This window comes from Colias eurytheme, chromosome 14 (genome assembly GCF_061535395.1).
Source record: "Colias eurytheme isolate Ceu_HAF_F1 chromosome 14, ilColEury1 Martin Lab GWU primary, whole genome shotgun sequence".
Classification (NCBI taxonomy): domain Eukaryota; kingdom Metazoa; phylum Arthropoda; class Insecta; order Lepidoptera; family Pieridae; genus Colias; species Colias eurytheme.
The window spans coordinates 6,661,961-6,688,461 of NC_142993.1; the positions used below are offsets into that span (position 1 = coordinate 6,661,961).

The 26,501-nt window shown below is 32.7% G+C and overlaps 1 protein-coding gene across 1 annotated transcript in view; it reads left to right on the forward strand.

Annotated features, from left to right (window-relative positions):
• The first annotated feature begins 4,930 nt into the window (after nucleotides 1-4,930).
• kn (EBF transcription factor knot) overlaps nucleotides 4,931-26,501 on the forward strand; it is a 45,843-nt gene continuing 24,272 nt past the window's right edge. The window contains exons 1-6 of the mRNA XM_090109347.1: nucleotides 4,931-5,058; nucleotides 8,872-9,028; nucleotides 10,904-10,967; nucleotides 12,924-12,979; nucleotides 17,727-17,800; nucleotides 18,687-18,755. Coding sequence (XP_089965473.1) covers nucleotides 4,931-5,058; nucleotides 8,872-9,028; nucleotides 10,904-10,967; nucleotides 12,924-12,979; nucleotides 17,727-17,800; nucleotides 18,687-18,755 — 548 coding nt within the window. The remainder of the gene's footprint in view (nucleotides 5,059-8,871; nucleotides 9,029-10,903; nucleotides 10,968-12,923; nucleotides 12,980-17,726; nucleotides 17,801-18,686; nucleotides 18,756-26,501) is intronic.

The following is a 26,501-nucleotide window of genomic DNA, read 5'->3' on the forward strand; positions in this document are numbered from 1 at the left end:
AGGTTTATTTTATTGTAATTGATAGTAAGTACTAAGATAATTATCTGGGTATAGATTTATATTTAAGATTAATACCTATATTATAACAGAAAGATATTTCACGCAAAGGAAGGATATTAATAAGCCTGCTTCATTGTCCATTGAATTATAGTGCCACAAACTTATCTGACCCGGTGACAAAAACTGGAACTACGTGCCGCCATTTTGAAATGTCACATTTTCACAGACTTTTCATACGGAATATTTTGTTTTAATAAAAAGAAAGCGACATCAGTGACACTGTCACCGGGTCAGATAAGTTTGTGGCACTATACTTAATTAATGTTGAGTGTTGACGTTTTTACCTATATGAAATTAAATTCACAAAAATGTCAATATGCAGTCAGTTTTCAGGTATGGAGGTACAGATATCAGTTTTAAAAATTTGGAGAAAAACAAATATGATTTTGATTTTTTTTATCGTTGACATTGACAAGATGCCAGTTATTTTTATTGTTGTTTTATTGCTCTACCAAAATAAAACATAAACTTAAAATTAAATCATCGTTCTTATTTAACTATTTCTTCCCAATTTTAAGTTACCTACCTATTGTAGTACAAAATTAATGTTATCTAGGTATTTAGTACACAGTTTTCCGAAAACAATCATATTAATTATTCCTTAGTACCTAAGTGAGGACTAATGAATATTCAATGAGTCGGTTTCGTTTTATGGAAAGAAGTGCTCTATTTAAATAATTGGTAAAAAACCATGCATTTATACCTATTAGTTAATTAGCTGTAGGCACCTACAGGCTAATTATTATTTTTTTCTTTACATTGCAACATTGATGTGATATTATATCTACTCAGGTGGCAATACCTAGACACAAAATATGACTAGATATAGGAAAATGAAACAAATGCAACTAAGAAAACAGTTATGCACAGTCTATTTTTAAAGATAAATGCATGAAAAATGAATGCGTGCTAGATTCTTAAATTTAGGTAGGTAGGTACATAATTTATTTAAATTTAATGTCAATCTGAGTAAACGGCCCTGGCAGCTCATTTCAATGAAGACTAGCCAACTGCGCAGGAGATATTAATTGTAGAGCACAATCTACGTACATTTTACTAATGGACTGATAGATACAAAGTTATATTATCTTTTTTTATTTAACTAATTTATAGGTACTTAACTAAGAAATGATTGGAGATTACGTAAATTACTTACCTATACCTAACACTGTAGGTACAAATTTATAACTGAATTCTAAAATCAATATTTTTGTAGACTTTGTAATCATTAAAACTTAGCTACAGAAAATATTTCTATCTTGTAGGTAAACTCTATTGGTAATTTCGGAAAAATTAGGCTTTATCGGTCAAATTGTTCTTTTTCTAAACGAGTTTAGGTACCTACCTATGTATCTAATTGATAAGTAATATAAAACTGTGGGGGCGTAAATCAGCTTTCAAATCATAGGATCTAAACTTAGATGTACAATATTCTCGAACACAGCCCGTTGATTAGCTTCTAAAGTTTGATATTTACCATTCTTATCCATTCGATTTTAATACAACAAAGAAAAAGTTGACCACCACATGGAGACGAGGCATTCTTCCACCAAAGATTATATCCAACATCCCATGTACACTTCTACCAAATTCGCATTTATCGATCATACATCTTGAGTCAAAAAACAATATTTCACGTCTCTCGACGGTAGGCGTGGCGGAGAGGCGTGGCGGAGGCGGCCCTCAGAGACCTCCCAAAGCACTGGACTCATAGCTTGTTGACGGTTCGTTGTTTTTCTTTTTTCTTGTGTGATGATTTTTGTGTTATTAAATTTTGAATGTTTAATGGCTTGCTAATAATTAATGTAACAAGGAAAATGTTATTTGATATTTTTTATGTTTTTTATTATTAGTTTGATAAGGCAATCGCAAATGTAGCAACAGATATTCAATAAATAAATACCTAAATAATTTAGTTTTAAGTATTTTATCTACCTAGTCTAGGTTGATATAGGTACCTACCTACATAACTGAAATAATCTGCTTCTGTTTAATTATATAAAGTCATAATTGATAGTGTTAAAATTTAGCAAGTAGGTTATAATATAGTGGAGGTAGGTAAGAAGTACCTAGTAAGTAGTTACATTAAAAATAAATTAAACACCCTACTCCATGACGTAACGGTATTGCCATGACGCAACCTTGAAATTTTACTCTGAACGCGGTCAAAGTTTCACTTCAAAAAAAAATATTTTAAGTCGTTTTTCATTTACGAATACCTAATTCGACTTACCTACTGAGAATTAATAGGTTTCTTTGTTAATACCATGGTAAAAGTGACAGAAAAGTAGTAGGTACGTAGGTAGTAGTAGGTAGAGCGTGTTTTTCTAACTAATAATTATTAGTTAAAACACGCTCTCGAATATGTACCTACCCTCTTTGCAGTAGGTAGAGTTACAGTAGTAGGTAGGTAGGTTCATGTTGAATCCTTATTAAAAAATTCACATATATTTTGCATATCATAGACACATTTAAAATAATATCAGAAATATGAAAAATGGGTTAACAAAAGATAAGCTGATATATGAAAAATGGGTTAACAAAAGATAAGCTGATATATGAAAAATGGGTTAACAAAAGATAAGCTGATATATGAAAAATGGGTTAACAAAAGATGTTCTTAATACCTACAAGAGCTTCGGCGGCACCAAATTGAGTAAGCGTTAAATCAAACAAAGGGAGCAATTTAAACACGTACCTACCTAACTAACCAAATCTTCGCGAAACTTACGCCTTCAATAATTAATGTAGCGACAAAACCTCATCTCGCAAGTAGTTAAAGTCAATTCCCACTGAAATTTCATCATCGTCATTGTAACTCGGTTTAATAAGTAATACTTATGCTATGGGCCGTCCCCGAGCTGGCTCCAGCGAGACTCTGTTCGTCTCATCTCCCGCCATCCCTTACCCTCCCGTTCCAACTGCGGTCTCAACGGGAAACCTCCGCACCGACCCGCCATTACTTCACAATTCGATACTACAAGCGCACGTGTGCCGGTCAAAACACGTTTAAAAATCGGACGTTATTTTTTTTAATTTAATCTGTGGTTAAGAACGGTGTATTGTTCGAAATTTGACACATAAAACAGGCATGGATTCAGAATTAAGTGGCGCCACCTGCGTGAATGTCGTCGTCCCGCTCTCGAGGCGAGGGCGTGTCCCAAGGGCGCCTCCCACAGTCCGCGGGGACGGACGGGGGCTCCGAAGCCCGAGCACTCGGCGGCGCGCTCCCGCGACGCTTGTTAGTGTTCCGCAAATCCACAACGGGATCGCCCGTACAACCGGGACTCTATCCCATAACGATAACACAGAGCCGCCTATCGGATACTCGTAAAATTACTTTCGAGAATTAACTTTGAATTTTTTCTATTCTATTATTGGTTATTACAGATTAAGTTAAACGTTAGTGTTCTATTTGTGTAAAATGCAAAGGATATAAACTTTCGGGTTGGAAAAGTGCGCGCGGTTTCGAAGTTTGTCAGAGCGTAATTTGTTCGTAATTCGCGGGTGTCTGTGCGCTCTCGGGCGCCCGCGCGGGTGTCCGGTCGGTCGCGATTCGGTCGGACGAGCTAAACGCGGCGGCGGGCGGGTACACCGGCTCGCCGTGGCCGCCGCTCGAGCTGGACCCCGTGGGATGGGGCCGCAAGCTGTACCCCTCAGGAGCGCCAAGGTCGTCAGGTATGTACAGTTATTTTTTTTACTCTGAGGCTCGAAAGTTTTGACAGTTTTGAAATAATAGGTTGTTGTTTTTGCATGTTATCACAATAATTATAGAGTTCAGTTTCAGGGTCGTTAACTTTTTATAAAAATTAACAAAACGGTGGATTAACGAAATATTAAACTTTGTACTGCTTGCAAAAAATAATAGATTTTTATTTATGTTACTTGTTATGTTTATTGAAATATAGAGATGTAGAGTTTTAATAAAGGTTTGTTTTTGTATGATTTATTTGCCATATAATTGTAATAAAAATTAAAATAACACTTTTAAGCTTATCTGTAAATATGACAGATGAAAACAAATGTAATTTGTACCCATAAAATAATAATGTTGTAGTTTAGAAAAAAATGTGAAATAATAATTAATAACTTGGTTTTTTAGATAGTTACTTTTAATGCCAATTTTTTAGAAATTGTCACTCAATACTCTTAAAGTTAAGAATCATTTACTTAAAAACTACTTTATTTGATAGAAAAAGTTGTCATATATAGTAGCTAATTCATAAATAATGTTTATCTTCTGCCAAAGTTTAAGAATAGAAAAACCTTATGAATCTTTTTAACTATGTATTTTTATTTTACCAAGTGGACTCATAAATTTCAAGTCTCATTAGTCATACAAATTAATTTAAGTTTTAATTTTAAATCTTAATTTATTTGCCTTTTAACAATAATAATAATTATTATTTAAATTGCAATTTAATATTATAAATAAAACTTTCAACTTTTATTTCGATAAGATTATTAGACAAAACTATAAAATTCTAGAACTAGATGTTACTAAAAAATTGCCATTGCTTTCCTTACCGATCATAGCAATTTTAATTTAATACGGATGGTTCTAAATTCTAATAATTAAATTTTCATAATCGTATAGGTATTATAGGTAAACGTCTACTCTATGCGGTTCGTTCACGAAAAAAAATTTTTTAATTTTGCGATGATGAAAGACGAAAGCCAATGACAAAAAATAAATAATATTTTTATTTTTACTCTTATAACTAGCTTATAATGCTTTTTATGAATATATGAGAAATTTTAAATTTTTAAGATTACATTTAATAAAAAGAAAAATTAATTAAAAATCAAATTAAACCATAAATTGAATATAGAATGCAGATAAATAATTAAAATCTGTTTAGGCGGACTTATGTTCGGCCTGCACCACCAAGAGGCGGCGGGTGTCCACGCACAGCCCCGCGGGCCCGTCACATCGCTCAAGGAAGAACCGCTCACCCGTGCTTGGATGACACCGACCTCCTTAGTTGACAATACGAAGTAAGTTTTATTTTAAAAAATAACATTTATTGTTCATGGCCACTTATTTTTGCGTTTAAGAAAAATAAATGTTCCCTAATATCGCGCGTTCGATATTTAAATTTTTTATTCGCGGTCTTTCTACTCATAATATTGTGATGTTAGGAACATTGAAATTGTTATTTTATTTATGAAACTTGTTTATATTATGGTTATAAAATGTTCTGTAAGTGTTGTGTGTTAAATATTAATTAAAAAAAAGTGATTTAAAAATAAACTCGGAAACAATGTCCATAAATCAATAAGAATTAATTAAACGATCGCACTCGTATTTATCAAGCTACCATATCGCCAAAGCAGCGAAGTCCAATAATCCAATTCATTCGAATTTAATTTACAACGTGAAAACAAGATACCGAACCCTTATTTACAGAAGTAATAAGCCTATTAGTGGGTGGAAAGAGCAACCAAAATTCGATCACTTGTATTAGGAATTCCACAAAATGAGTCACAAGTGCACAATACTAAATCCACAGGATTATGAATATAGGGGCGAATACGAATTTGTTTTGGTTGTCGCTGCTCCATGTATGGACAACGGTGACTATTTTCATGTATGTATTTCTCTCCGTTCTTTTCTTTTTAAGTGAACGAATAAAATATAATAGATTTATCTACATTGTTTACAATTAAAAATATTTAAAATTAAATTTATATCAAGCTGAACACTTGGTCTATTGTTACCGATACAAAATACTCTTATAATAATAGTTTACATTTCCAAAATAATTAGGTACGTGAATGAAATAGTAATTTCTCTTATCATAACATACCGCGTAGATGTTAAACATATCGACTAAAGTTATATTATATGTACATATTACCTTTCCACTAAAAATTTCAACAGCAACTTTGGCCATAAGCGTTAAAAAATCGAAGCACAGATAATACAAGAGCAGCACGTACAAGTAAATTCTAAAAGCACGATGATTTATGACCATACGCACACAATACAATAACTAGTACACGATGCCCAATCAGGGGTGCGCAAATTTCGCCGGCCATAATGAAGCTACCGTAACAAGTGTATTCATGAACGAAAAGGGCGTGATAAATCATAACCGGGTTTACAGACTCCAGATAATGAACGGTCTATAAATTAACATTTCAATGGCTATATATAATTATCGCGAATGATATGAGGTGTGAAATGTTGTGTGGTACTTTTTTACTGTTTAAAATCGTCTTCTAGTTCTACGTGTATTCTACGGGTACAAACAGTCATGTCTGGTGTAAATGAAAATGTTTTGAGAGTCTAGTATTTTCTTAAATTCAAACAATAGGTAATTTAAAAACATTAAACACAAATTACATTTTAATTGTTCTTTGTAATAACGATATTTAGAAAATTCTATCTGTAGGTATTATTTTTGGTTATAATTTTTCTAAATGTTTGCTTTAGGTATAACATATTGTATTAACATTAAAAAATTAAAACACTATTTGATTTTAAGAATGCTGCCTATAGAGATGCTGCTTTAAATTTATACAAACTTGATAAAGACTATAATCACCTCACAGTAATTTAAACTCAAATCACCCGAATGATAAACGAAGTACGTAAAAGTAACCCCAAGTGTTCAGTAATGAAGTTGTGCAACAATATGCAGCATTTGGTTTATAATATGACGTATTGGTACCTACACTCGATTCCCGAATTAGTAAGTATTGTTTGCGGAGGGCTCCCGACATCTGTCGTGTTTTAGCTTACATCAAATGTTTATTTTACTCACTGACGCAACTCTTGAGTAAACAGTTTATAGTGGATGTTTGTTTTTACGAATTTTTGTATTGAAATTCATTCATTGTCTGTGAGGGTTTGCATTTTGGAATTGTAGAGAGGTTTTGGTTATGTGCTACGATGCACTACAAAATATTGAGTGGGGTGATGTTTAATTAAAAGGCAAACCCAATTACTTATTTTTATTTTAGGTATAGAATTTTAAATTAAAATGTGTATAAGAAATTATGTAGATATTATTGTTGCAGCAGGTACTATCTATTTAGATAGGTACATTTTAAGGGTATGGTTCCTAATAATAATTATATTTTTAAGGTACCTATTTGCATTCGCCGAACTTCCAAATTATTCGGGCGAAGAGAAAATTAATTAGAGTTAATAATTAATCAAATAATTTTCAACGGGTCATGATAAATAGCAGTAGATAGCCAACAGGCAGTGATGACAGCCTCATTTGTTTAGCGGATTCCAGTCATTAAGTCCCACCCCAAACCGATTAGATGGTTTTTGTCAAATTGCACTTGCATTACATTAATAAATAATGATGCACATCAATCCTATCATGCAACTCATTAATTATTAAAAAAAAACACGTTATGTGTCTATAACTATAGTAAAAAAGTATCTCTAACTATTCAAGTATCTATCTATGATAAAGTAAAACTAATAATGTGGCAATCTGTTCAAATAGTTACACAATCTCTGCGTATCAAATTTTCAAAACTCGAACGGCAGCTGAAAAATTGTTTCGGCGGCGAAAAAACAAAATCGCATCGAAGATTGACAAATCTACCGTGATCTGTAAGCGAAAAAAGCGCTACAACCTAATCGCGAGTACGCTGCCGAAACTGGTAGCGATAAATAAAACAATGGAGCGTCGCGTGCGAGGGTATAAAATGGCAATCGCGAAACCAATTTGTTTACGCAAATTCTGCAGCGGGGAGATGAATGGGCTACCATACCGTAATACGATCCTGGCGGGTAATGCTGTATTGATAGTGTTGTCACGTATACTATGCTATATCGATGATAAATTGGTCAATATTTACAAGTTTCATATTTAAATGCAATATATTTCATGTATGGGAGTTGTCTGAACATTTTGAAATACCTAAATAGAATGCACAACGGTGGTTTATATTATGTAGAGCTGGGTATGGACATATATATTATAAATATCTTTTAAATAATTTTAGAAAGAATAAACTTATTTCACGAAACACTACTTATTTTCTTTATATTCGTCTACCCAAAAAAAATGCATTCAACCGATCACACGTGTTAGTTTCGAAGTGTGTGGCTCTATTCATATTTCATCACTTTATTATAAATGTGGACTAGTCACATATCTTACAAATGTTATTAGAGATATTTCTAATGAATTTCATACCGAGTGAAGCTATTCAGAGGAATGTTGTGAAAAAAATTTAAGCCGAGCGTTTTAGGGTGGAATTGAATGTGAAAGAAAAAAACGAACGTTGTTGGCAATTTGCAAATAGTCATATCTTTCCGGCCGCAACATAGACCATAAATCATTTTTAAAGGGATTTTTAATCTGTTCTATTGTTTTCGTTTATGGCTCTTTGAATAAGACAGTAAAATGTTTAACTATTTGGATGTGCTTATTTGTGAATAACTGACTGGTAACAAGAATTTATGACATCTTAAATTTGGAGATTATTTTGTTGAGATATTATTCCGACGTGCGTCGTGAGATACCGATTAGTTAATAATTTATATTTTTTCTTACCGTAATCACGTTTTTCCTAAAATATTTAAATAATTGACCATTAATTATAAAGTTTCATTTAGTAATTTGAAGAATAATTATTTGATTAGTTGCAACTTCCAAACTCATATTATGGAAATTAAAGTGCAAGTTTAAACAACTCCCTATTGTTTTTATTTGACTTTAATGACGTACTATAAAATAATAGAAGACATTAATTAAAAGGGAATTAAATATTATTTTATATGTGTCCATTCTTTTTATTTGAGCGGTATTATAAATAATTTCTTTTTTGTCTAAACAGTAGCGTGGGTGTCGGTCGAGCGCACTTCGAGAAGCAGCCGCCCAGCAACTTGCGCAAGAGCAACTTTTTTCATTTCGTCGTAGCTTTGTACGATCGAGCGGGACAACCTATTGAAATTGAACGCACCGCTTTTATAGGATTTATTGAAAAGGATCAGGTAAGAAAGATTCAAATATGTATCTATTTTGAGTTACATGTGTTAAGACTTTTATGTAGGTAGGATAATATTTACATTCTATATGGTAAAAAACTTTATAAATGTATATGTAAGTAAGTATGCAGGTAGGTACTCTACATTTTTAACAGCTTTAAAATACTCTTTAATACGAATTAAAGGTACGTATTAACGTACGTATATAATTTAAAAATATATAAGTAGGCAACATATAGACAAAAAATTAAGTGTTATGCTTATAAAAATCTTCGCTATTTAAAACAAGACTTGTCGAGTATATTCTAATCCTAAGCTCAGCAAAAACAGTAGTTTGGTACTAGGCTCTTAACATTATTTATTTGAAATAACAAAAAATAAACTTGCCAGTGGATTCAGAAATGCGTTATAAAATTAATACCGATTTTAAATTAGTAAACAATCAAAATTCACATTCCAAAAAAATAGGTAGAGTCCATTGAGATAATATTAATAGGAGACGACACCGCCTACATCACTTATGTTCCACTCAACATACGTCATGTGACGTATGTTGAGCGGTATTTTTTAATGGTTTTAAAGTGAAACGCATCAAACATGCCTTCGTGTGTGTTACGATATTGCACAAATAATACAAATAATACGGAAAAGTGCAAAGGAATAACTTTCATCGTTAAGTACCTAACTAAATAATAATTTTTAAAACTTAGTTAGAGCAAAAAAATGGCGCACAGATTTTGTTCGTGGTGTCTCCTCCATACGTAGTAATATTATCTCAATGGTAGAGTCCCGTTTTCTGTCACAACCAAACAAAAAATGCGTTACGTAATATATCTCATACAATGTATTAATGATACGTTTATCAATAAATCCATTTGATAAGTATCGTGAATCAGCCCGGTCATCAATCAGGATCGCTGTACAATGGTGCACGGTGCATTTAAATAATTTAGCTGCGTTGGTGGTACAGAGATTATTCGTATTGGTGTAGATATTGTTTTAGTGTTTAACACTATGTGTTGTGTAAGCTTCTTGTTGTATTGGATAGATTTTCAAGTCACGGTCTAGAATGTTATTTTTTTAATTGTGCATTTTCAGTAACAATAAAAACTACTAATACGAGAAACAAATTAACATTTAAACATTTTAGGTTTATAAACTGTCGAATAAAATGTCTACTGAAAAATGGTGAGAATATACATTTTAGATTTATTTTCCTAGATTATAACAAATTTATAAGAATCAAATGAACTGGAAAGTGATTACAATTAATATTTTGTTCGATTTCATACATTGTAACAAAGTATCAAGTATCTATTGAATTGGAAAGTGATTACAATTAATATTTTGTTCCATTTCTTCCTATATGAATAACATTGTATAACAACTTACACGTATATCGAAAAATCCAAAAAAGAAACAGTTATAGAGTCTCAACAACATCCTAAGTAAAAGTCAGTAGGTATCGTATAAAATATGTGTACAATTTTGTAGGCCGCGCTCGGGTCGCGCATTCACACGTCTAGTTTGTTTGTCCAACGTTCATTATTTAGCAGCAAACATCGTGCAAGCCATGCTCACATCAATGACATCCTATTTCATGATTCAAGACGCTTTTTATTTTGCGTAGCATGTACAATTTCACGTTAAAAATGTGGCACACACGCCACGGTTTTTCGAAATACAAATATTCAATTTGATCGTCAGTTTTATTATTACTGGCCAGGAGTACCTAAAACTTACGTAGTGTTTATTTAGTAATCTGTGGTAAAATGTTTATTGTTTGTATTTAAAATTAAAAATAAAGGAACCAAATTAACTCCCATATTTGTAATGAACTAATGATATGCTAAGGTAAGTCAATAATTGCTTTTGTTGCAGGAAGCAGAAGGACAAAAAACAAATAATGGCATCCAATACAGACTTCAGTTACTTTATGCAAACGGTAAGTAATCAATAACAACTCTACAAACATTATTCTCACTTTAGTTTTTAACTGTATTGTTTAAAAATTTTCATGACCTTATATATTTTCACGTAGAAGGCCATTCAAACAATGCATACGAGCTACCTTACCTTAATTTCATCTATTATTATGAACCTTATTGCTTTGTAATAGGGTGAGTACATAGTGCTATCATCCCATATTCAATAGATGTCGGGGACAATGCATACGACAGACGCATTGTAAATATTTGTCGTCTTGGCCGTTAGACCGAGATAATGGAAAATTGGCACCGAATAGCTCTTAGACTATGGATGATGATTGTTTTGGCTCTTACACTATCTATGCATAAAGTGGCAGGGACATAGTACTATAATATATTATGTGTTGCGTAAATTTTATTGTAGGTAGATCGTAAAGGCCTTAAATGTACCTATATTTTATAACATTTAAATGGATGTTAGATGATATCCTATTTTATTCAGATAATATATTTTTAATTAATTTCGATGATTGATTCTTACATAATTTTGTAGTTTTAATTAATCGAATGAATCGTCGTCGAATTTTCCAACGTCATTTACAAAGAATATAAGTAAATGTTGTAGCTCTATCTATAGGCATTTTGTGTTTCAAATTTCCCTATTGCCTCGTACGAATTTGATAATCTCAATTAACTGAATCTAATCTTAACCAAAAATTGCGTTCCACATTTTCACAAATATTACCTACATAACAGGCCCCTTGCAATTACATACGAATTAAGTATATGAGGGTGCTTTTAATTTTCCAATGTTTTCTTGAAGATGTTATGAGAAGTAAAGTTGTATAGAAATTTCCTGAATGTGAATTCATTGCCAAAAAGTTATTCAAAAAACGAATGAGAGATACATCCGAAATTATTGATTAGTTATTAATTATTATATAGGTGCCTAAGCTTTTTGTGGCAGTTACGATGTTACTTATTTTCGTAGCACTTCCCACTTAATACTTGTAAGAGGAAAATCTATATTATGATATTAACAGAGTCCTCTAGTGGGTTATTAAGAATATTTCAATTAATTTTTTTTCCCGTAATTTTTCCGTTAATTTAATATGTGCAATGTATGATAGATAGAGATATTATTTTTTAGCAATTGTAGAGTTGTTTGAATTTTGACATCACAGTATATCAGCAAATAATTATAATAAGCTATATGATTCGATTTAAATTAGATAATATTTATAAGAAAACTTAAAAAAGGGAAAGGTAATTCGAGTGTTAACAAATTGTGCAATGTCTACGGTGTTCCCGTAGCTCGCTTGCTCTTTATTGCTACTATGTGTAAACGTTACTGTTTAGGCTGTGTACACATGATGTATAATGTATTTATCGGTGTTTTCGTAGTTTTTAGGAGTGATGGTATGTTGTTGTTAAACTTGAAATAATTTTATTTTAAATGTGTTTTGTTCTATTTCAAAAATGTAGAAGTCGCGTTTAATTAAATGTAAGTACCGGGTATAAAAAGGTTCCACTTTTCTTAATAGTAAATAACATATTATGTAGATACTTTTTCATAAATTATAGGTACCTTATTATTAAACCTTATTAACATTTCATGGATAGCATTTCATTTCTTAAAGCATGATGTAACAGAAATTTAGACGAGTTGTTTGTATTATTTCTTAAATGTAGCCTCTGTTCATGCTAAGTGCAAATGTAATAAAGTTGTTGAATGAGTAATAATAATTAAGCGGTGAACATAAATTGTATAAACTTATAAATGCATTCATTAATCCGAAGCTTGATATCTGGCTAATTTTTTTGTTCTAGGTATAAAAAAAAGTTTAAAATTTAGAACAAGTGTAAACTTGGCTTAAGAGTTCACAGAGTACAAATGACTTGTGAAAACATTTCTGTCTCAAATGATGATTTACGTAATGTCTACTGGCACTGTAGTGGCGCGTTTGTTCCAGGTATCAGACAAGAGCAGGATATATTCGTTCGACTAATAGACTCCGTTACGAAACAGGTGAGTTTTATTTTAATTTTAGTTTAAAATTGGACAATATTTCTGAAAATTGATAATGTATGTATTTGCATAATAAATATGTTTATCGATAGATATTTGTTATTACCCAATTTACTTTTTTGGTACCGAAAAACAAGATATATAGATTTTAAGATTCAGTAATTCAAAGCATATAAAAAGTAAAAACTCTACATCGACATCGACGGTTTACTTGAGGTTAGGAACATCGTCTCACATTATAATTGCACGATACATTTCAAAACACTAAAATATGCGACACCATAATTAAAGTACCGTGCACAAAAAAATATTCAAAGTGACCTCAATCTAAGGGTGCGTATACACGTGCGACTCACGCGACTGGCACGCGCGCGATCCCATCGCAGGCCGATTAGGGCCCATCCACACGCCCATCCGCCCTCTGGTCAACTTAAATTGCCTGTGTTACCATTATGCATTTGCAATTTGACAAGGTTTTGCTTGAATAATCGCAGTAGGTTATGATAATCGGAAAATAATATTTTGAGTTATCCTATAATGATAAGATAAGATTTGACAATATTACATTTTTGCCTTGTTTTTTAAATATTTGAAAATTTTAAGATAACGATATTTTGTTCCTGTAGCAGGAACAATAAAAAATTTAGGTCAGGAAGAAATCGTGTAGAGTTGAATTTATACCATAAACATTATTTATACTACTAAGTACTATGTATATAATATAAGATAAAACGCTTTTAATACTGGAAGCTCTAATCAAATAAGCATATTGAAAAAACAATTTCAATAACAAGCAAGTAAAAAACTATTCACAATAAAGCGAAAGATTGCAGCGAACAGCAGCAAACGGGATACAATTCGCGTAATTCTTAGTTAACAACGTTCGGCCTAAGTTAATTATGTTCATGGCATAAATCTTTCGTAATTGGCCTCTTGTTACACAACACTAAGAGGCTGGGACGTGTTGAAATTATATATGTGAAGTACACGGCGAAGTTTCATGATGGCTTCCTAAGCTAAAATTGTTATTTATGTAATAAACGCGAACGTGATAATTGCGAAACCCGTAAGACCCTTTCAGGCGTTTGTATCACTGATTGTATCGCTTTGTATATGTGAGTAAATATCAGCTAAACAAAGGAAATGGGGAAATAAAACTATTATGCTAGGTATGTGCTGCGAATATTCTTATGTAAGAGTGCTTTCAAAGATAGTGTGACGGTGATAATAATATACTAAAATATTGTTTGAATTTTTAACAATGGGATGTGGTTTTTTCGTTCCAAATCGTTAAATGTCAATATCTGAGGGCTTCTCATCGAATTTTTATATGCTTTGCATTAAAGTTAGCTTTCAAGATGAAAATAGCATCCAATAATTTTCTTACCATAACTAATAAATATTGTTGCTCTAAAAATATTGCTTCAAGACAATCTTTTAGTTATATAATTGACGACACGAGAGTGACACGCAAAACAGTCGTTCAACGAAAAATGTCCTCAAAGATGGCGTCCGGATAATAGCGAATTGCGGTTGATTTAATTGTATTAAAACGTTAGGCTGAGGGTACACTAGCAATCAGCTAATGTGGAAACCGTGCATGCGAACCCGGCACGCAACTATAGTACCAAAAAAATAGACGTCTAGACGTTAGATGTAAGGGTTAGTACTCTGTGGCATTAATTACTTGTATAGATGTAGATCTCTATCATTTACAGGCTTGTCCGACAGTTATATTTAATATTTCGTATATATATTAAAATGATTAACAGCCGTCCCATTCTTTTTCATAAATATTTTATCCACTCTTTTCGTGGCGTTGCAGTTTTTGAAATATAGTACCTACAAAACCCAAAAGAAAAGTTAAGCTATGTAAAAGTATTTAGAAAAGTTTTTCGTTTTATACATACGACAAAGATATTCGCAATTGTAGCACCTAAAAATAAATACCCGCCAAAATTCACATAAATTTTCTCTCTAATAGCTTGAACATACAGGCACAGCGGATTATTTATATTCTCACACTAAATCACTATCATATCAATATCTAACGCAACCCTCTGTTTGAATATAGTCTTAAGAACGCGAAATGAGATTCGTCCAAATCCCATAGAGTTAGGAAGTCCTGAATAGAGGTCGCGCGCTTAGCACGTGACCGCGTGATTGTGTTTACTTTACAATGTTCAAACAACATATTAATTTGGATCTTTTTGTTGGTGAAATGACTTTCGGAAGCCATTGTGATAATAGTCGATTATTGCAGAGTAAAGCTTGTAATACTTTTAGCCATACACGTTCAAATGTGTTCAAATATAAATTGAGTTTGTAGAGTGAATAGAGATTTCGATTAATGAAGATAAAGAGGCTGATTAGTTCAAGTTTCAGTATAGTCAGTCTCAATATTAAAACACCTTGTAAAAATACTATTTTCATTACGTTAATACTATGTATAAATAAAAAAATGGTGGAGTGCCTTATTTATGACCCATAAAAAATAGCCAGTAAAGCAAATATAGGTATATTTGCTTTACTGGCTATTTTTAGCCATAGACCGGTCAATTTATCTTAAAAACTAATGTGCAATATAAAAAGTCGGCCAGCAGCAACAAATTCCGAGTCTCGCAACGTTGTCGCTCATGTAAATCACAGCGAGCGTTGTTTGCAGCGCACTACGTCTTGTCGTTTTCTTTCTGAAGCCATTTTTATTTCCTCTTGTTTACTTCATACATTATACCAGTCTCAGTGATAACAATTTTTTGTTAGAAATAAATAAAAAATAATGACAAAATGTCGCGTCAAAAACATTTTAAATATACCTACGCATCCATCATTATTGATCATATTTTTTTTTGTATTGTTTGGATTTGTGTTGTTTTACTTAAATATACGTTGCAATTTAGAATTTAATTCTAAAACCTTATGAAAATCTGTTAACCGTCAAATTATAATCTTTATTCCCTTCTTGACTGATAACAGGAAAATAACTTTGCACAATGCAATTTCATAGCTTCGACCTATCCAGGAACCAATTTATTTAAAGTCAACACTAATTACACCAGTACTAAGCAAAAATATGTTTTTTTAAGTCCCCACAAATTCCCCAGAGATTGAATCCCATGCGGCGCTGATGGGCAATAGCTCCCGCCCCGGCCTCCGTGGGGAACATTCCAGTTCAGGGAACAAACTAGAAAAATGTCCACTATTATATTGTACCTAGTTACTTGGTAATAATGGCTCCCTTATGTTGCGTCTGCCTGGGTCGGTGGTGTATCTTTAGGGACGTGGCTGGGGTATTTATAGAGAAAATGATTGTCTATTTATAGGTTTTATTCTATTTAAAGGCAGGTACAACAATAGTTAAGAGGAAAAGGGTTTTAGCAATCAAACATTTAATATCATGTTTTTTATGGATGTAGCTCCCGCACACAAGACGAAAGCATTATACGAAGAAAATCATTCATGAATCGCAGTTGGCTTACAGCGAATGTAGTTTTGTATCGGTTTACACCTGATGCCCAGTTTTTATGCAATCACTACCGAACCCTCTAGCTATTTAGCTGCCCTTAAATACTTTCATATTACCCTTGAATACCTTACAAAACGCCCTATCTCCACAAATCCGACTAAATCCTACGCACAAAAGATGATAATGCCTCACTCTTTCATATTCAATTAAATATTTTGTTGGGGAAAATCTATCTTTCAAGCTTAAGAGATTTTGGAAGCTAATTTTATGTTTTGATTGTGTAACGGGTATTTGATATAACTTACATTACAAGGGCACTACCATATCCCCTTTTTGTAACTACTGTTTCATAAAACTTTGTCCTTAGTTTTCGTGGAAATAATTTTGATAAGATGTTGACCAGTAAGACTAATAAATTAAAACAGAACTAATTCAAATGAACATTAATTAAACTAAAGCAAAAGTCTTGAAACATAATTACAATACAAACTAAGATGTTTAAAGGTCTAATGCTTTGCTTCAACAAAGATTGCAGTTAGGGCTGAAATAGAAAATTTTGTGAACGGCAAAAATCGATGGTTTGAACATTTGGCAAAGCTTCCAATGTATGATCAGGATTAGCTCCCTCAGCCTAAGGGCCACCATAATTAGATATTAATAGATAAACGTACAGGCACGTGTGAGGGCGGCTAGTTATTGGAAGGGAGTTTTAAACAGTTAAAGAAATTATTTTAATGTGTTCTGTGATGATCGAATCTGCGGCGTATAAGTTTATCTTGCTCTTAAATTACTTAATTAAAATTAGTTTCATTACATAGTTTCCGTATCAAATCGACTTGTAGATGTTACATATTTCTATTAAAAACGAAACATCAGACGAAAGTAATATCGTAATCGCACCATTCACAGATGTATTAAGAGACAACTCTACAATTATGTGTTCTACGACTGATTCTCTATTCGATTTAATTGAAATATTTATATCATTCATTTTAAACTTAAAATTATTTTGAAAATTTGTAACAAAACGTTCTATCAATTCGGTTCACGATATGCAAATGACCTTTGACTTAGATAATGAAATGTGATTATGTATTAAAGGGTGCATAAATTAGCAAAAAGTAATAACTTGATGAAGACGAAAAATTATCTTATCTACGAGCCGATTTTTAATTAATTTAATATGCGTAATCTTGTCTCGCAGTCTAAATTATGATGCGTCATAACTTTAATTGTCTAGTTTTTATAGTTTGATAAAATTGTATTTATTTTTTGTTTTAGCCCATTGTATACGAAGGTCAGGACAAGAATCCAGAAATGTGCAGGGTTTTGTTAACACACGAAGTTATGTGCAGGTATGTGTATTTTTATTTGTCATGTGACTTTTGAATTGTTGTGCTTGTCACTTCAGAAAATTATTCTTAATGCGAAGTTTCTTGGAACTCTGTTCTTGTATTATTATTCTGATAATAATCTTACGTTAACTTCTCAAGTAGGTATACAATTGTTATATCTATGAATTCAGTCTCATATTTGTAAACATTCTGCTACAATAGTCAACTACAACTAAACATTTCATTTCACATGAACACGAATATCCTTATTAATTTAACAGCTTGTTTGGGGTGGTTTTTCCGCTCGTAACAGTAACGCGTCTCGCCGGTATATCCATGTATTGCGTGAAGATACTGAGCGTCTATGTGTGAGCAATTAAAATTTTATTCCACCTTAGACGCAATAGTGTCGTCTCGTGTGGCGCGATATGTGTGTCCCTGTCGCACGTCTTCAGGGGAGGAGTCTCTGGGGAGTCTGTCCTTTCAATGTCTTTGCCCTTTGCGTCAAGGAGCCACGGTAGGGCGCTGAACACGTTCGCTTTGTGTGGATAAGGCTTCCTGTTTCGTTTATTAATTTTTTAGTTTCTAGAAAATTGGGAGTAATTACTTATTGCGTTATTAGCGACAATTATTTTTAAGAGAAGATAGTGTTATAAAATATTTTATGTACTTGTATAAAATTAATTGAAAATAAAGATTTTTATTTCCCACACAAGTAACACACTCTTGAAGCAATAAACAGCTTTGTTTTTTTCCGAATTATAGATACGTATACTATCGGATAAGTATTTTAATAATCTATTTAAATGATTGAAGATTCTTTAATTCATTTAACTAATTGAAATAAAGCTGACTGAAATAATTGTAATATAAAAATCACCCTACTAATTGTTCTATTCTTTTTCAGTCGATGTTGTGACAAAAAAAGCTGCGGAAATAGGAACGAAACTCCATCAGATCCTGTCATCATAGATCGGTAAGTATGTCATTAAATCTGTACAGCAATTTAAAATGTGTTTTTCCATAATATTTCACATAAAAATTAAAACAAAATAAGTTTTTACAGTATTTAAGTAAAATATATGATCTGGGGGCACGGTAGTGCCCCCGCCAAGACGAGCCAAGCGAAACGCACGGGCACTACCTACCTTTTCTCGAAGCGCTTCGACGTTTTTTTGAACCCTCATAACTTGGGATTGGATTAATATGCTAGATCAACAAAATTTTCGGGATATATTGTCAATAGCGGACTTATTGAACATATTAAGTTTTAATTACATTAGCATTTATACTTCAGATTTTATTTATATCTAAAAAACGCTAATTTCGTCACTGACTCACTGATGATCATCAAAATTCTTAAGGTATTTCCTAATGTCCTAGAAAGCTGAAATTTTGTATGTAAGCTAGTATTAGCACACAAACAACAAAAAAATTATAAAACTTGTAACTTTCATCCCCCAACCCCTTAAACTAGGGGATGGGAGTTTGTATGAGACCTGTAATTTTAAATTAAATTTTGATGACGCTAGAGGTCTAATCTAATAATCTAAAACTTGGTTCCCCTAGATATATATATGTATAGGTACTCCTTGTTAAAAAAAAAATTTAAAAATTTTATCGACATAATATATTGAGACATATACTTCAGATCAGATCATATAAATATGAATGAATAGAAGTGTTGCGAACGTCTCCTGCCTCTTACGTCCACACAGTAACTAAAAATAAAAAAAAAATTGTTACAAACAACTTACAAAAAGAAATGAAATCCCACCAAAAACATTTTCATGTAAAATGTTGCCAAGGCGAGCCCATATGACTCGCACTGTCAAAAAGTTATCAGATCTCATGTAGAGCCAAGCTTCTAACACTACACGCCCTAACTCTACAAGGCCTAACTTCACAAACTCTACACCTTAGTCAAAATATGTGGCTTGGCCGTTCGTTACTACAAGAACTATTGTATAACACAAAAGTAATGAATAGTGAATTAATTTTTCACCTTACGCCGATGTGAATGTAGCGAAATGGCCAAGCCACATATTTTGACTAAGGTGTAGAGTTTGTGAAGTTAGGCCTTGTAGAGTTAGGGCGTGTAGTGTTAGAAGCTTGGCTCTACATGAGATCTGATAACTTTTTGACAGTGCGAGTCATATGGGCTCGCCTTGGCAACATTTTACATGAAAATGTTTTTGGTGGGATACATATTACTTCGCGCCGGTGAATCGCTTACTCTATAAGAAATCCTTATCGTATAATGTCTAAGAATTTACTGCCAAACATTTTTACGTGACATGTAGGTATTTAGTACTATAATTAACATCGAATATAATATGATGAATATTATATGGAGACATATCCATATTTTCCGCTTGGTATAAATTGACTTTACCTTTTAGTTACTTTTAATTATTCGATTCTCTATTTACGATGATTCATCAGCTCATATGACAGCGATCCAAAACTTCGTACAGCAAATGCATTTTCACGATTTCAAACTTTCGCCGCGGCTTTCTGTTAAAAGTTTAGAATGTTTCGTCAGACATTTTTCATTCTGCCTGTCTCATTGTTATTCAATTGAGACGTAGTACTAATTTTATCTTCCATTTAGGCAGTTATTTTTAAATTAATAATTTTTATTTATTTTTTTCCATTACTCTATAAGTAGGATATTCTCTATGACTATTACTCTATGAGTATTCAGTATACAAATTTCTACGGAATATTAACTTATTATAGAGAAATATAATCCATTCCTTGATTGTTATTTCAAATCATCTGCTACCCACAAAATGTGAACAAAAGTCGGTAGCACAAAATTGCCTAAGCTCGTCTCACGCTGCGTCATTCATTGATGTTAATTTAGAACGCAGGCTAATCAGGCTGTCAAATAGCATATAATATATCAATAGGAATAAAAAGGTGAGGGGAAATATCTAACGGTGCTTTTATTTGGAATATTTTTTTTTGGCAATTCATTGAAAATAGGCGTCTCCCGTTCCGCGTGTATTAGGCGCTGACTCCACGAGCGAGAGAATCGCGGCGATATTATCGTCGTGCCACGTATTTCTATATACTCTCTATGGAACCGTCTCCACACGGCGATATTATCGCCGCGATGCGACGAGTGGCAATGAGCGTGCGAAACGTCATTACAGCGACGAGCGCGCGGCGGGCCCGCTGTCAAACGCTGTGTCATTTCAGCGTTGCCTCTGGTCTTCTCGTAGTTCTCTTCAAGGAAACGTGACGATACCGTTACGAGTCGCCGCGGAAACGCTGCGATTCCGTTACGACTCGTGACGATACGCGGCGGAATTATCGCTCCTTCGTGGAGATTATACGACGATATAAGGGCGGACTCGTCGCGATTCTCTCGCTCGTGGAGTCAGCGCCTTAGGGTTGATGCGTTTGAAGTGGCTCAGTAATAATAAAATGTGATTTTATAAACCACTAACCCTTCATTAATGACTAATTAAAAAGGTGACGTAATTCACTGTTCGGTTAGTTAAAGCTAATTCATTGAAAATCATCAACTATTACCTACAGTAAACTCATATACCTACATACTTAGATAAGTGAACATCTTCTAACAGAATAATGATTTGTATCAGTATAGATTTGTTTCTATTTATCGGTTTTTATTTCAAATCTATCTGCCCATGGCATTCCGAACATTGTGTGAAACCAAAATTCAATGATGGCCTTTGTTAGAAAATTCTCCTTGACTTTTCCATCAAAGCATGGAAATCGTCGTATTTGGTAACTGCGAATGAGTTTCGGTTTTTGCTAAAATCTCCATGAATTTATGAATGTGTAAGTTTGTTTGCCACCAAAAAGCCACCAAGGTGAAAATGTTTTACAAAATGTGCTCTACGTAAATCGTACACTATGGGAAGATGAGCATGGCTATAAAACTAATTTTTTTATGTGTCAAAACAACCATGCAAAGCTTATAAAATACTTTTTGCACAGACATTATCTAAAGATACAATATAATCGTACAACATAGTACAAAAAAATAAAAACACAGCACTTATAAAAGCCACCGAACATGATACAGTAATTCATCAAGTCACCCCGCCCAATACTCGTTTAGTAATTCGATAATTGAAATTGTGCAAGTGCGTGCAAAACAGCGCCAAATTCATTAAACTCCTTTTGCACTTTTATTTTGTCCGTTTTCATCCATTGTCGCCCGAAATGATAGCTAACGTTGACGGTTTAATTATTTTATGTGAGCCATAATGGTTTATTTAGCAAATGGAAACGTCCCTGATGATTTATAGATGTAGGTTACATTCGTTTTGATGTTCTTAATTACTTCTTTTCGCCTAATTGTTACGTAATTATAATGTTATATTTTGACCATTATATTTGTAGTGTATGTTATAATTAAATTTTCATTCATTTTTGTCCCTACTAGTGTAAAAAATCCATTAATAAAATATGTAATTGGTCAAATTTAGGAAAACTTTCATTCTTCCTTAATCCTGCGTTTAACTTATTGGCAAAGTTTTTTTTAAATATCTATACAAGGCACATTTGTTCCTGTCTTGTACATATTTTTATTATCTAAAACGTACGGGGAAGACGTTTAAACCATTTATAATTCAGCAAATTGCATCGTTGCACGTAACTCGTGTATCGATAACGAATAACCGAGGCAACAGTGAAAGCAGGCAACAATCCAGAACCCTTGGAATCAGCAGCAATTTGTTAAGTGGATTTTTGCCCGAGACACGATCGCGCCTCGTCGCGCTTCTGTACACAATTTCATTATCTCGCCTACCCGCTGCCTGTACTATTAACTTATGTATATAGCTATAGTTTTTAATATCTTTTAATGATCTGCCCAAATCATTGTATATTGAGGCTATTTGGAATAGTTTAAATTTAGGATAAAATTGACCGTAAGTTGGGACTAAATAGGTATCAAATATAACGTACATAATAAATGACAATGTAATTTTCCTCACTCCTGTAAATTGTAATTCTGTAATAAAGTATTCCACATCATAACTAGATAGGTAGGTACAGGGAATCATGATGAACATGAAAACGTCTTTTTCAAAATTATATCCGTATGAATCATATTTTATTAATACACTAATGACGTTAAATCAATTCAATCTAACCAAGCCAACATAAATGATACACTCGAAATCAATTCGGAACACAACAACCCCACGCAATCACTTAAGAATTTTATGAACCGAAATGATTAAGATGTTTTGTCGTGCTTGAATTTAAAACGTTGGCCGAGGGTAACTTGTCTATTAAACTATTCGATGAACATATTGTGACTGGAATAGCTATTAACGGATTAATGTTGCCTTTCATAGTTTAAGGGTATGGAAATTGATTACACGGAAACATACGTTACGAAATAATTAATTGTTATTGAACAAGAGACTATATAAGAAATCTGTAATTGACTCTAGGCAAATAATAAAGGGAATAAATTGTATTGCTGGTATAAACAAATATATACTTACTATATATTAAATATGTTATGACACAATGGTTTATGAATACTAGATATTTATCATAAATGAGACTTCAAAAATATTATCTACTGATATTACAAGCTAAATTGAAGAACTTCAAGTCTGAATCTGTCCTCATTTACTTAAAATTATAAGCAAGTTATAATATAGCAAGAGCACTCTTTCTTCTTCTTTTATTACGTTTAACATTGTATCTGAGTTAAATCTTGCGTGAGAGGAGAAAAAATAAGTTCACATATGGCTTACGTCTACATTACAATGGATTCTTTACACCCTATTTCGGGTGCGACAAAATCGATTCCCAATTTGATATGACCCTCCCGTCTCTCTATTCGAAAAGCATATTTTATATTCGATCATTTTGCATCATTACGAAATAAAATTTTGTTTTATGATTATTAAAGTATTACGTATTGAGCGTACATTTTATTTCATGTAAGAAAAGTCTATTTATTCCAGTATTGAGGATTTTACTTGAGTATAATTTATAAGTAAAAGTCAACATCTATCAAGAAACTATTTCCTTATTTCTGATTTTATACGAATGTGTTATTTTTAATGTTTAAACCCAACTAGTATCATTAAGATCAAAGCACACATAAAATGTGCATTACAAAGCCACAATGCAAAATTCATTTGTGGTCCGAATCTCTAATTTTACATTTGGGAAATGTTACTCTATAAAAGCGGGTTTCTACAAACTGCACTTTTCCGGTAATTTTCGGTCTTTTGAACAGTGGTAGGAGCGAATCACGGCTATTATATTATCTCATTAGACACGCCGCGGCGCGGCGCCTCTTTTCTTTTCGCCAAATAAATTCGTTTTTGAGCGCCCGATTTCCTCTATTACATTACTTGAGATTTTAACTTGTAAAACAACTTTGGGTATTTCTTTTACCTTAATCTTTCATGCTTTTATTCCGAAACAATTTTACTGTTATTCCCACTTCATAAGTTATTTGTTAATTATGGACTTATAAATTTATATTACAAATAGTTGGCTAACAAAAGTTTATTGGTGCGCGACCACCAAACGGCGGATCCAAAGTTACGCTGTAGGAGTTTCTATAACTTCATAAGTCTTTATTAATAGCCTTGCAGTGTCTTCGCATGAAAATTTACCTCTCTGTGTGTACATTATAAAATAAACTTTAGTCTTGTAAGTTCATATGAAGTTAACTTAGGTACTTTATTGCGTTTTATAAATGATATTATTATATATCGCGTAGTTAATTATAAAATGTTTAATTCTGAAAACAAAGTTAATAACTTTAAACAGCCAAATACTGGTTTTTCTTCAATAAGCGGTTATTTGAAATTCTTAAATAAATAGGCAAAAGTCAAACAAAAAACTGCGATTTAACAAAAGAAATCGTCACACTTACAGCCTTATATATACAAAAAAGGAAACTGGTCCCAAAAGTGTACCCTGGGGGAGGCCGCGCTTCGCTACGGCCCGATACAAGCACGACGACCGGTGATTAGGCTTCTTATCCACAAGATAGCGACAAAACTGTGCAAGACTTAACAACTAGGAGCATTTTCTTATTCCCTCTAACCAAGCATTTTCTTACCGTCGACTTATCTAATGCCCTTACTCAGCTTAAATTCTCTATGTAATGTTGGCCTTTTGTAACTTACAGATTTTATTATTTTCTAGTGCCGAATATTTTTGAAGGACTTATTATTATTTCTGATTGTTATAAATTATCACTGACTCTATCTAACCACCAATAAAATAACCACCAACACTAGGGTCCAAATTATTTTTATATTAACCGTTTATGTAGCACGACTCATTAGGTTCGTTATTATCAAAAAATAAATCAAGGAAGCAAAGTAATGAGATGTCGCATTTGTGATTTATACCGACAGTCGCTAGTGCCCTCTGATTTTTCTACTCGATAAGTCCGGGTGACGATCGTAAATTGAAATATGATAGAGTCGCAGTAATAAGCTCGAGTAATCGCATCGACCCTTCAACTTTACCAGACGCTCGCGTGACATTGCAGAATGTCATATTAATTTAGCTTTATTTTTCCCTTTATTCTTCCTGCTCGGAATACATTTAATTAAAGCCGTTTAAAAGTGCCAGATTTCCTTACATTTATATGAACGCAAAATCGAGCTTTACCCTTAGCCATGTACAAGTCTTCTATCTCAATTTCGACCTCATTTTGGATTCCAATACGTGATTCGTCGGTTCGGAAATTATTCGGTGAAAATTCACCATCTCGTTAGAATGTGCGATCCGGTCGAGCAGGGCGAGCCAACCGCTTGATAAATTGTCTGGAATAATAATGATGAATTGCAACTAGTCGGATCCTGATGTTAGTTCTAATCTATGAGCGGTTTTACTGCGAACATTATTTTTTAATAAAAAATTCTACGAAAAACATGCTTCAATTAAACCTTCTATGTTTATGCTACTAAATATTGTAGGATCTAAAATTCATGTAGCTGAATAAATTAAACCTATCTAAAATATATATTAATAGCCTTATTCCGATAAAGTAAAATAAAAGCTTTACGGATGTAATCAATGTTATTAAGTTCCAATTTTGATATTGCTTCAAATTAATGATAAATCTATTAGGAAAAGGACGTCTCGGTTTCCATTTAATTAGTGGTAAGGTTTTATCGGTCCTTCGCTTTGTCTCCATTCGAATATTGCCAGAGCTTAAAAATATGAGACGTTATTATCGAGCGGAGTTAATATTACAACAATAAAAATTAAAAATAAATGTAAGTATCTATAAAGACAAAGCACACCCATTTCAAAGTAGTGAAATTAAGTAACGTTAATTGTTGCTTTTATGATGGCATTGCGTGAGTTAGGGTCAGATAGCAAACAAATTGTTACTGTGAACTTTGTCTTGGAATAATGCCCGTTTGGATAAGGTATTTATATAAGCTTCTTCGTGAATTTTTCAGTTTATACAAGACGTGTAATGTCTTGATAGTGGCAGTATTTAAACAATGAAATATAAACAGCTTTTTTGTACCTATTCCTTATTTAATAAAAATTTGCAAAGAAGGTTGTACGAATATCGAACATGGTCTATTTATTTTTTCTCACAGTTATTTTTGTAATAATATAAACATTCACACCAAAAGCAATAATAATCGATACCTATTAATTACATAAAATCTTTACAATAACTATCAAAGTTTTAGAGCTAATAGGATCATATTTTTTCATTATTTTTTTT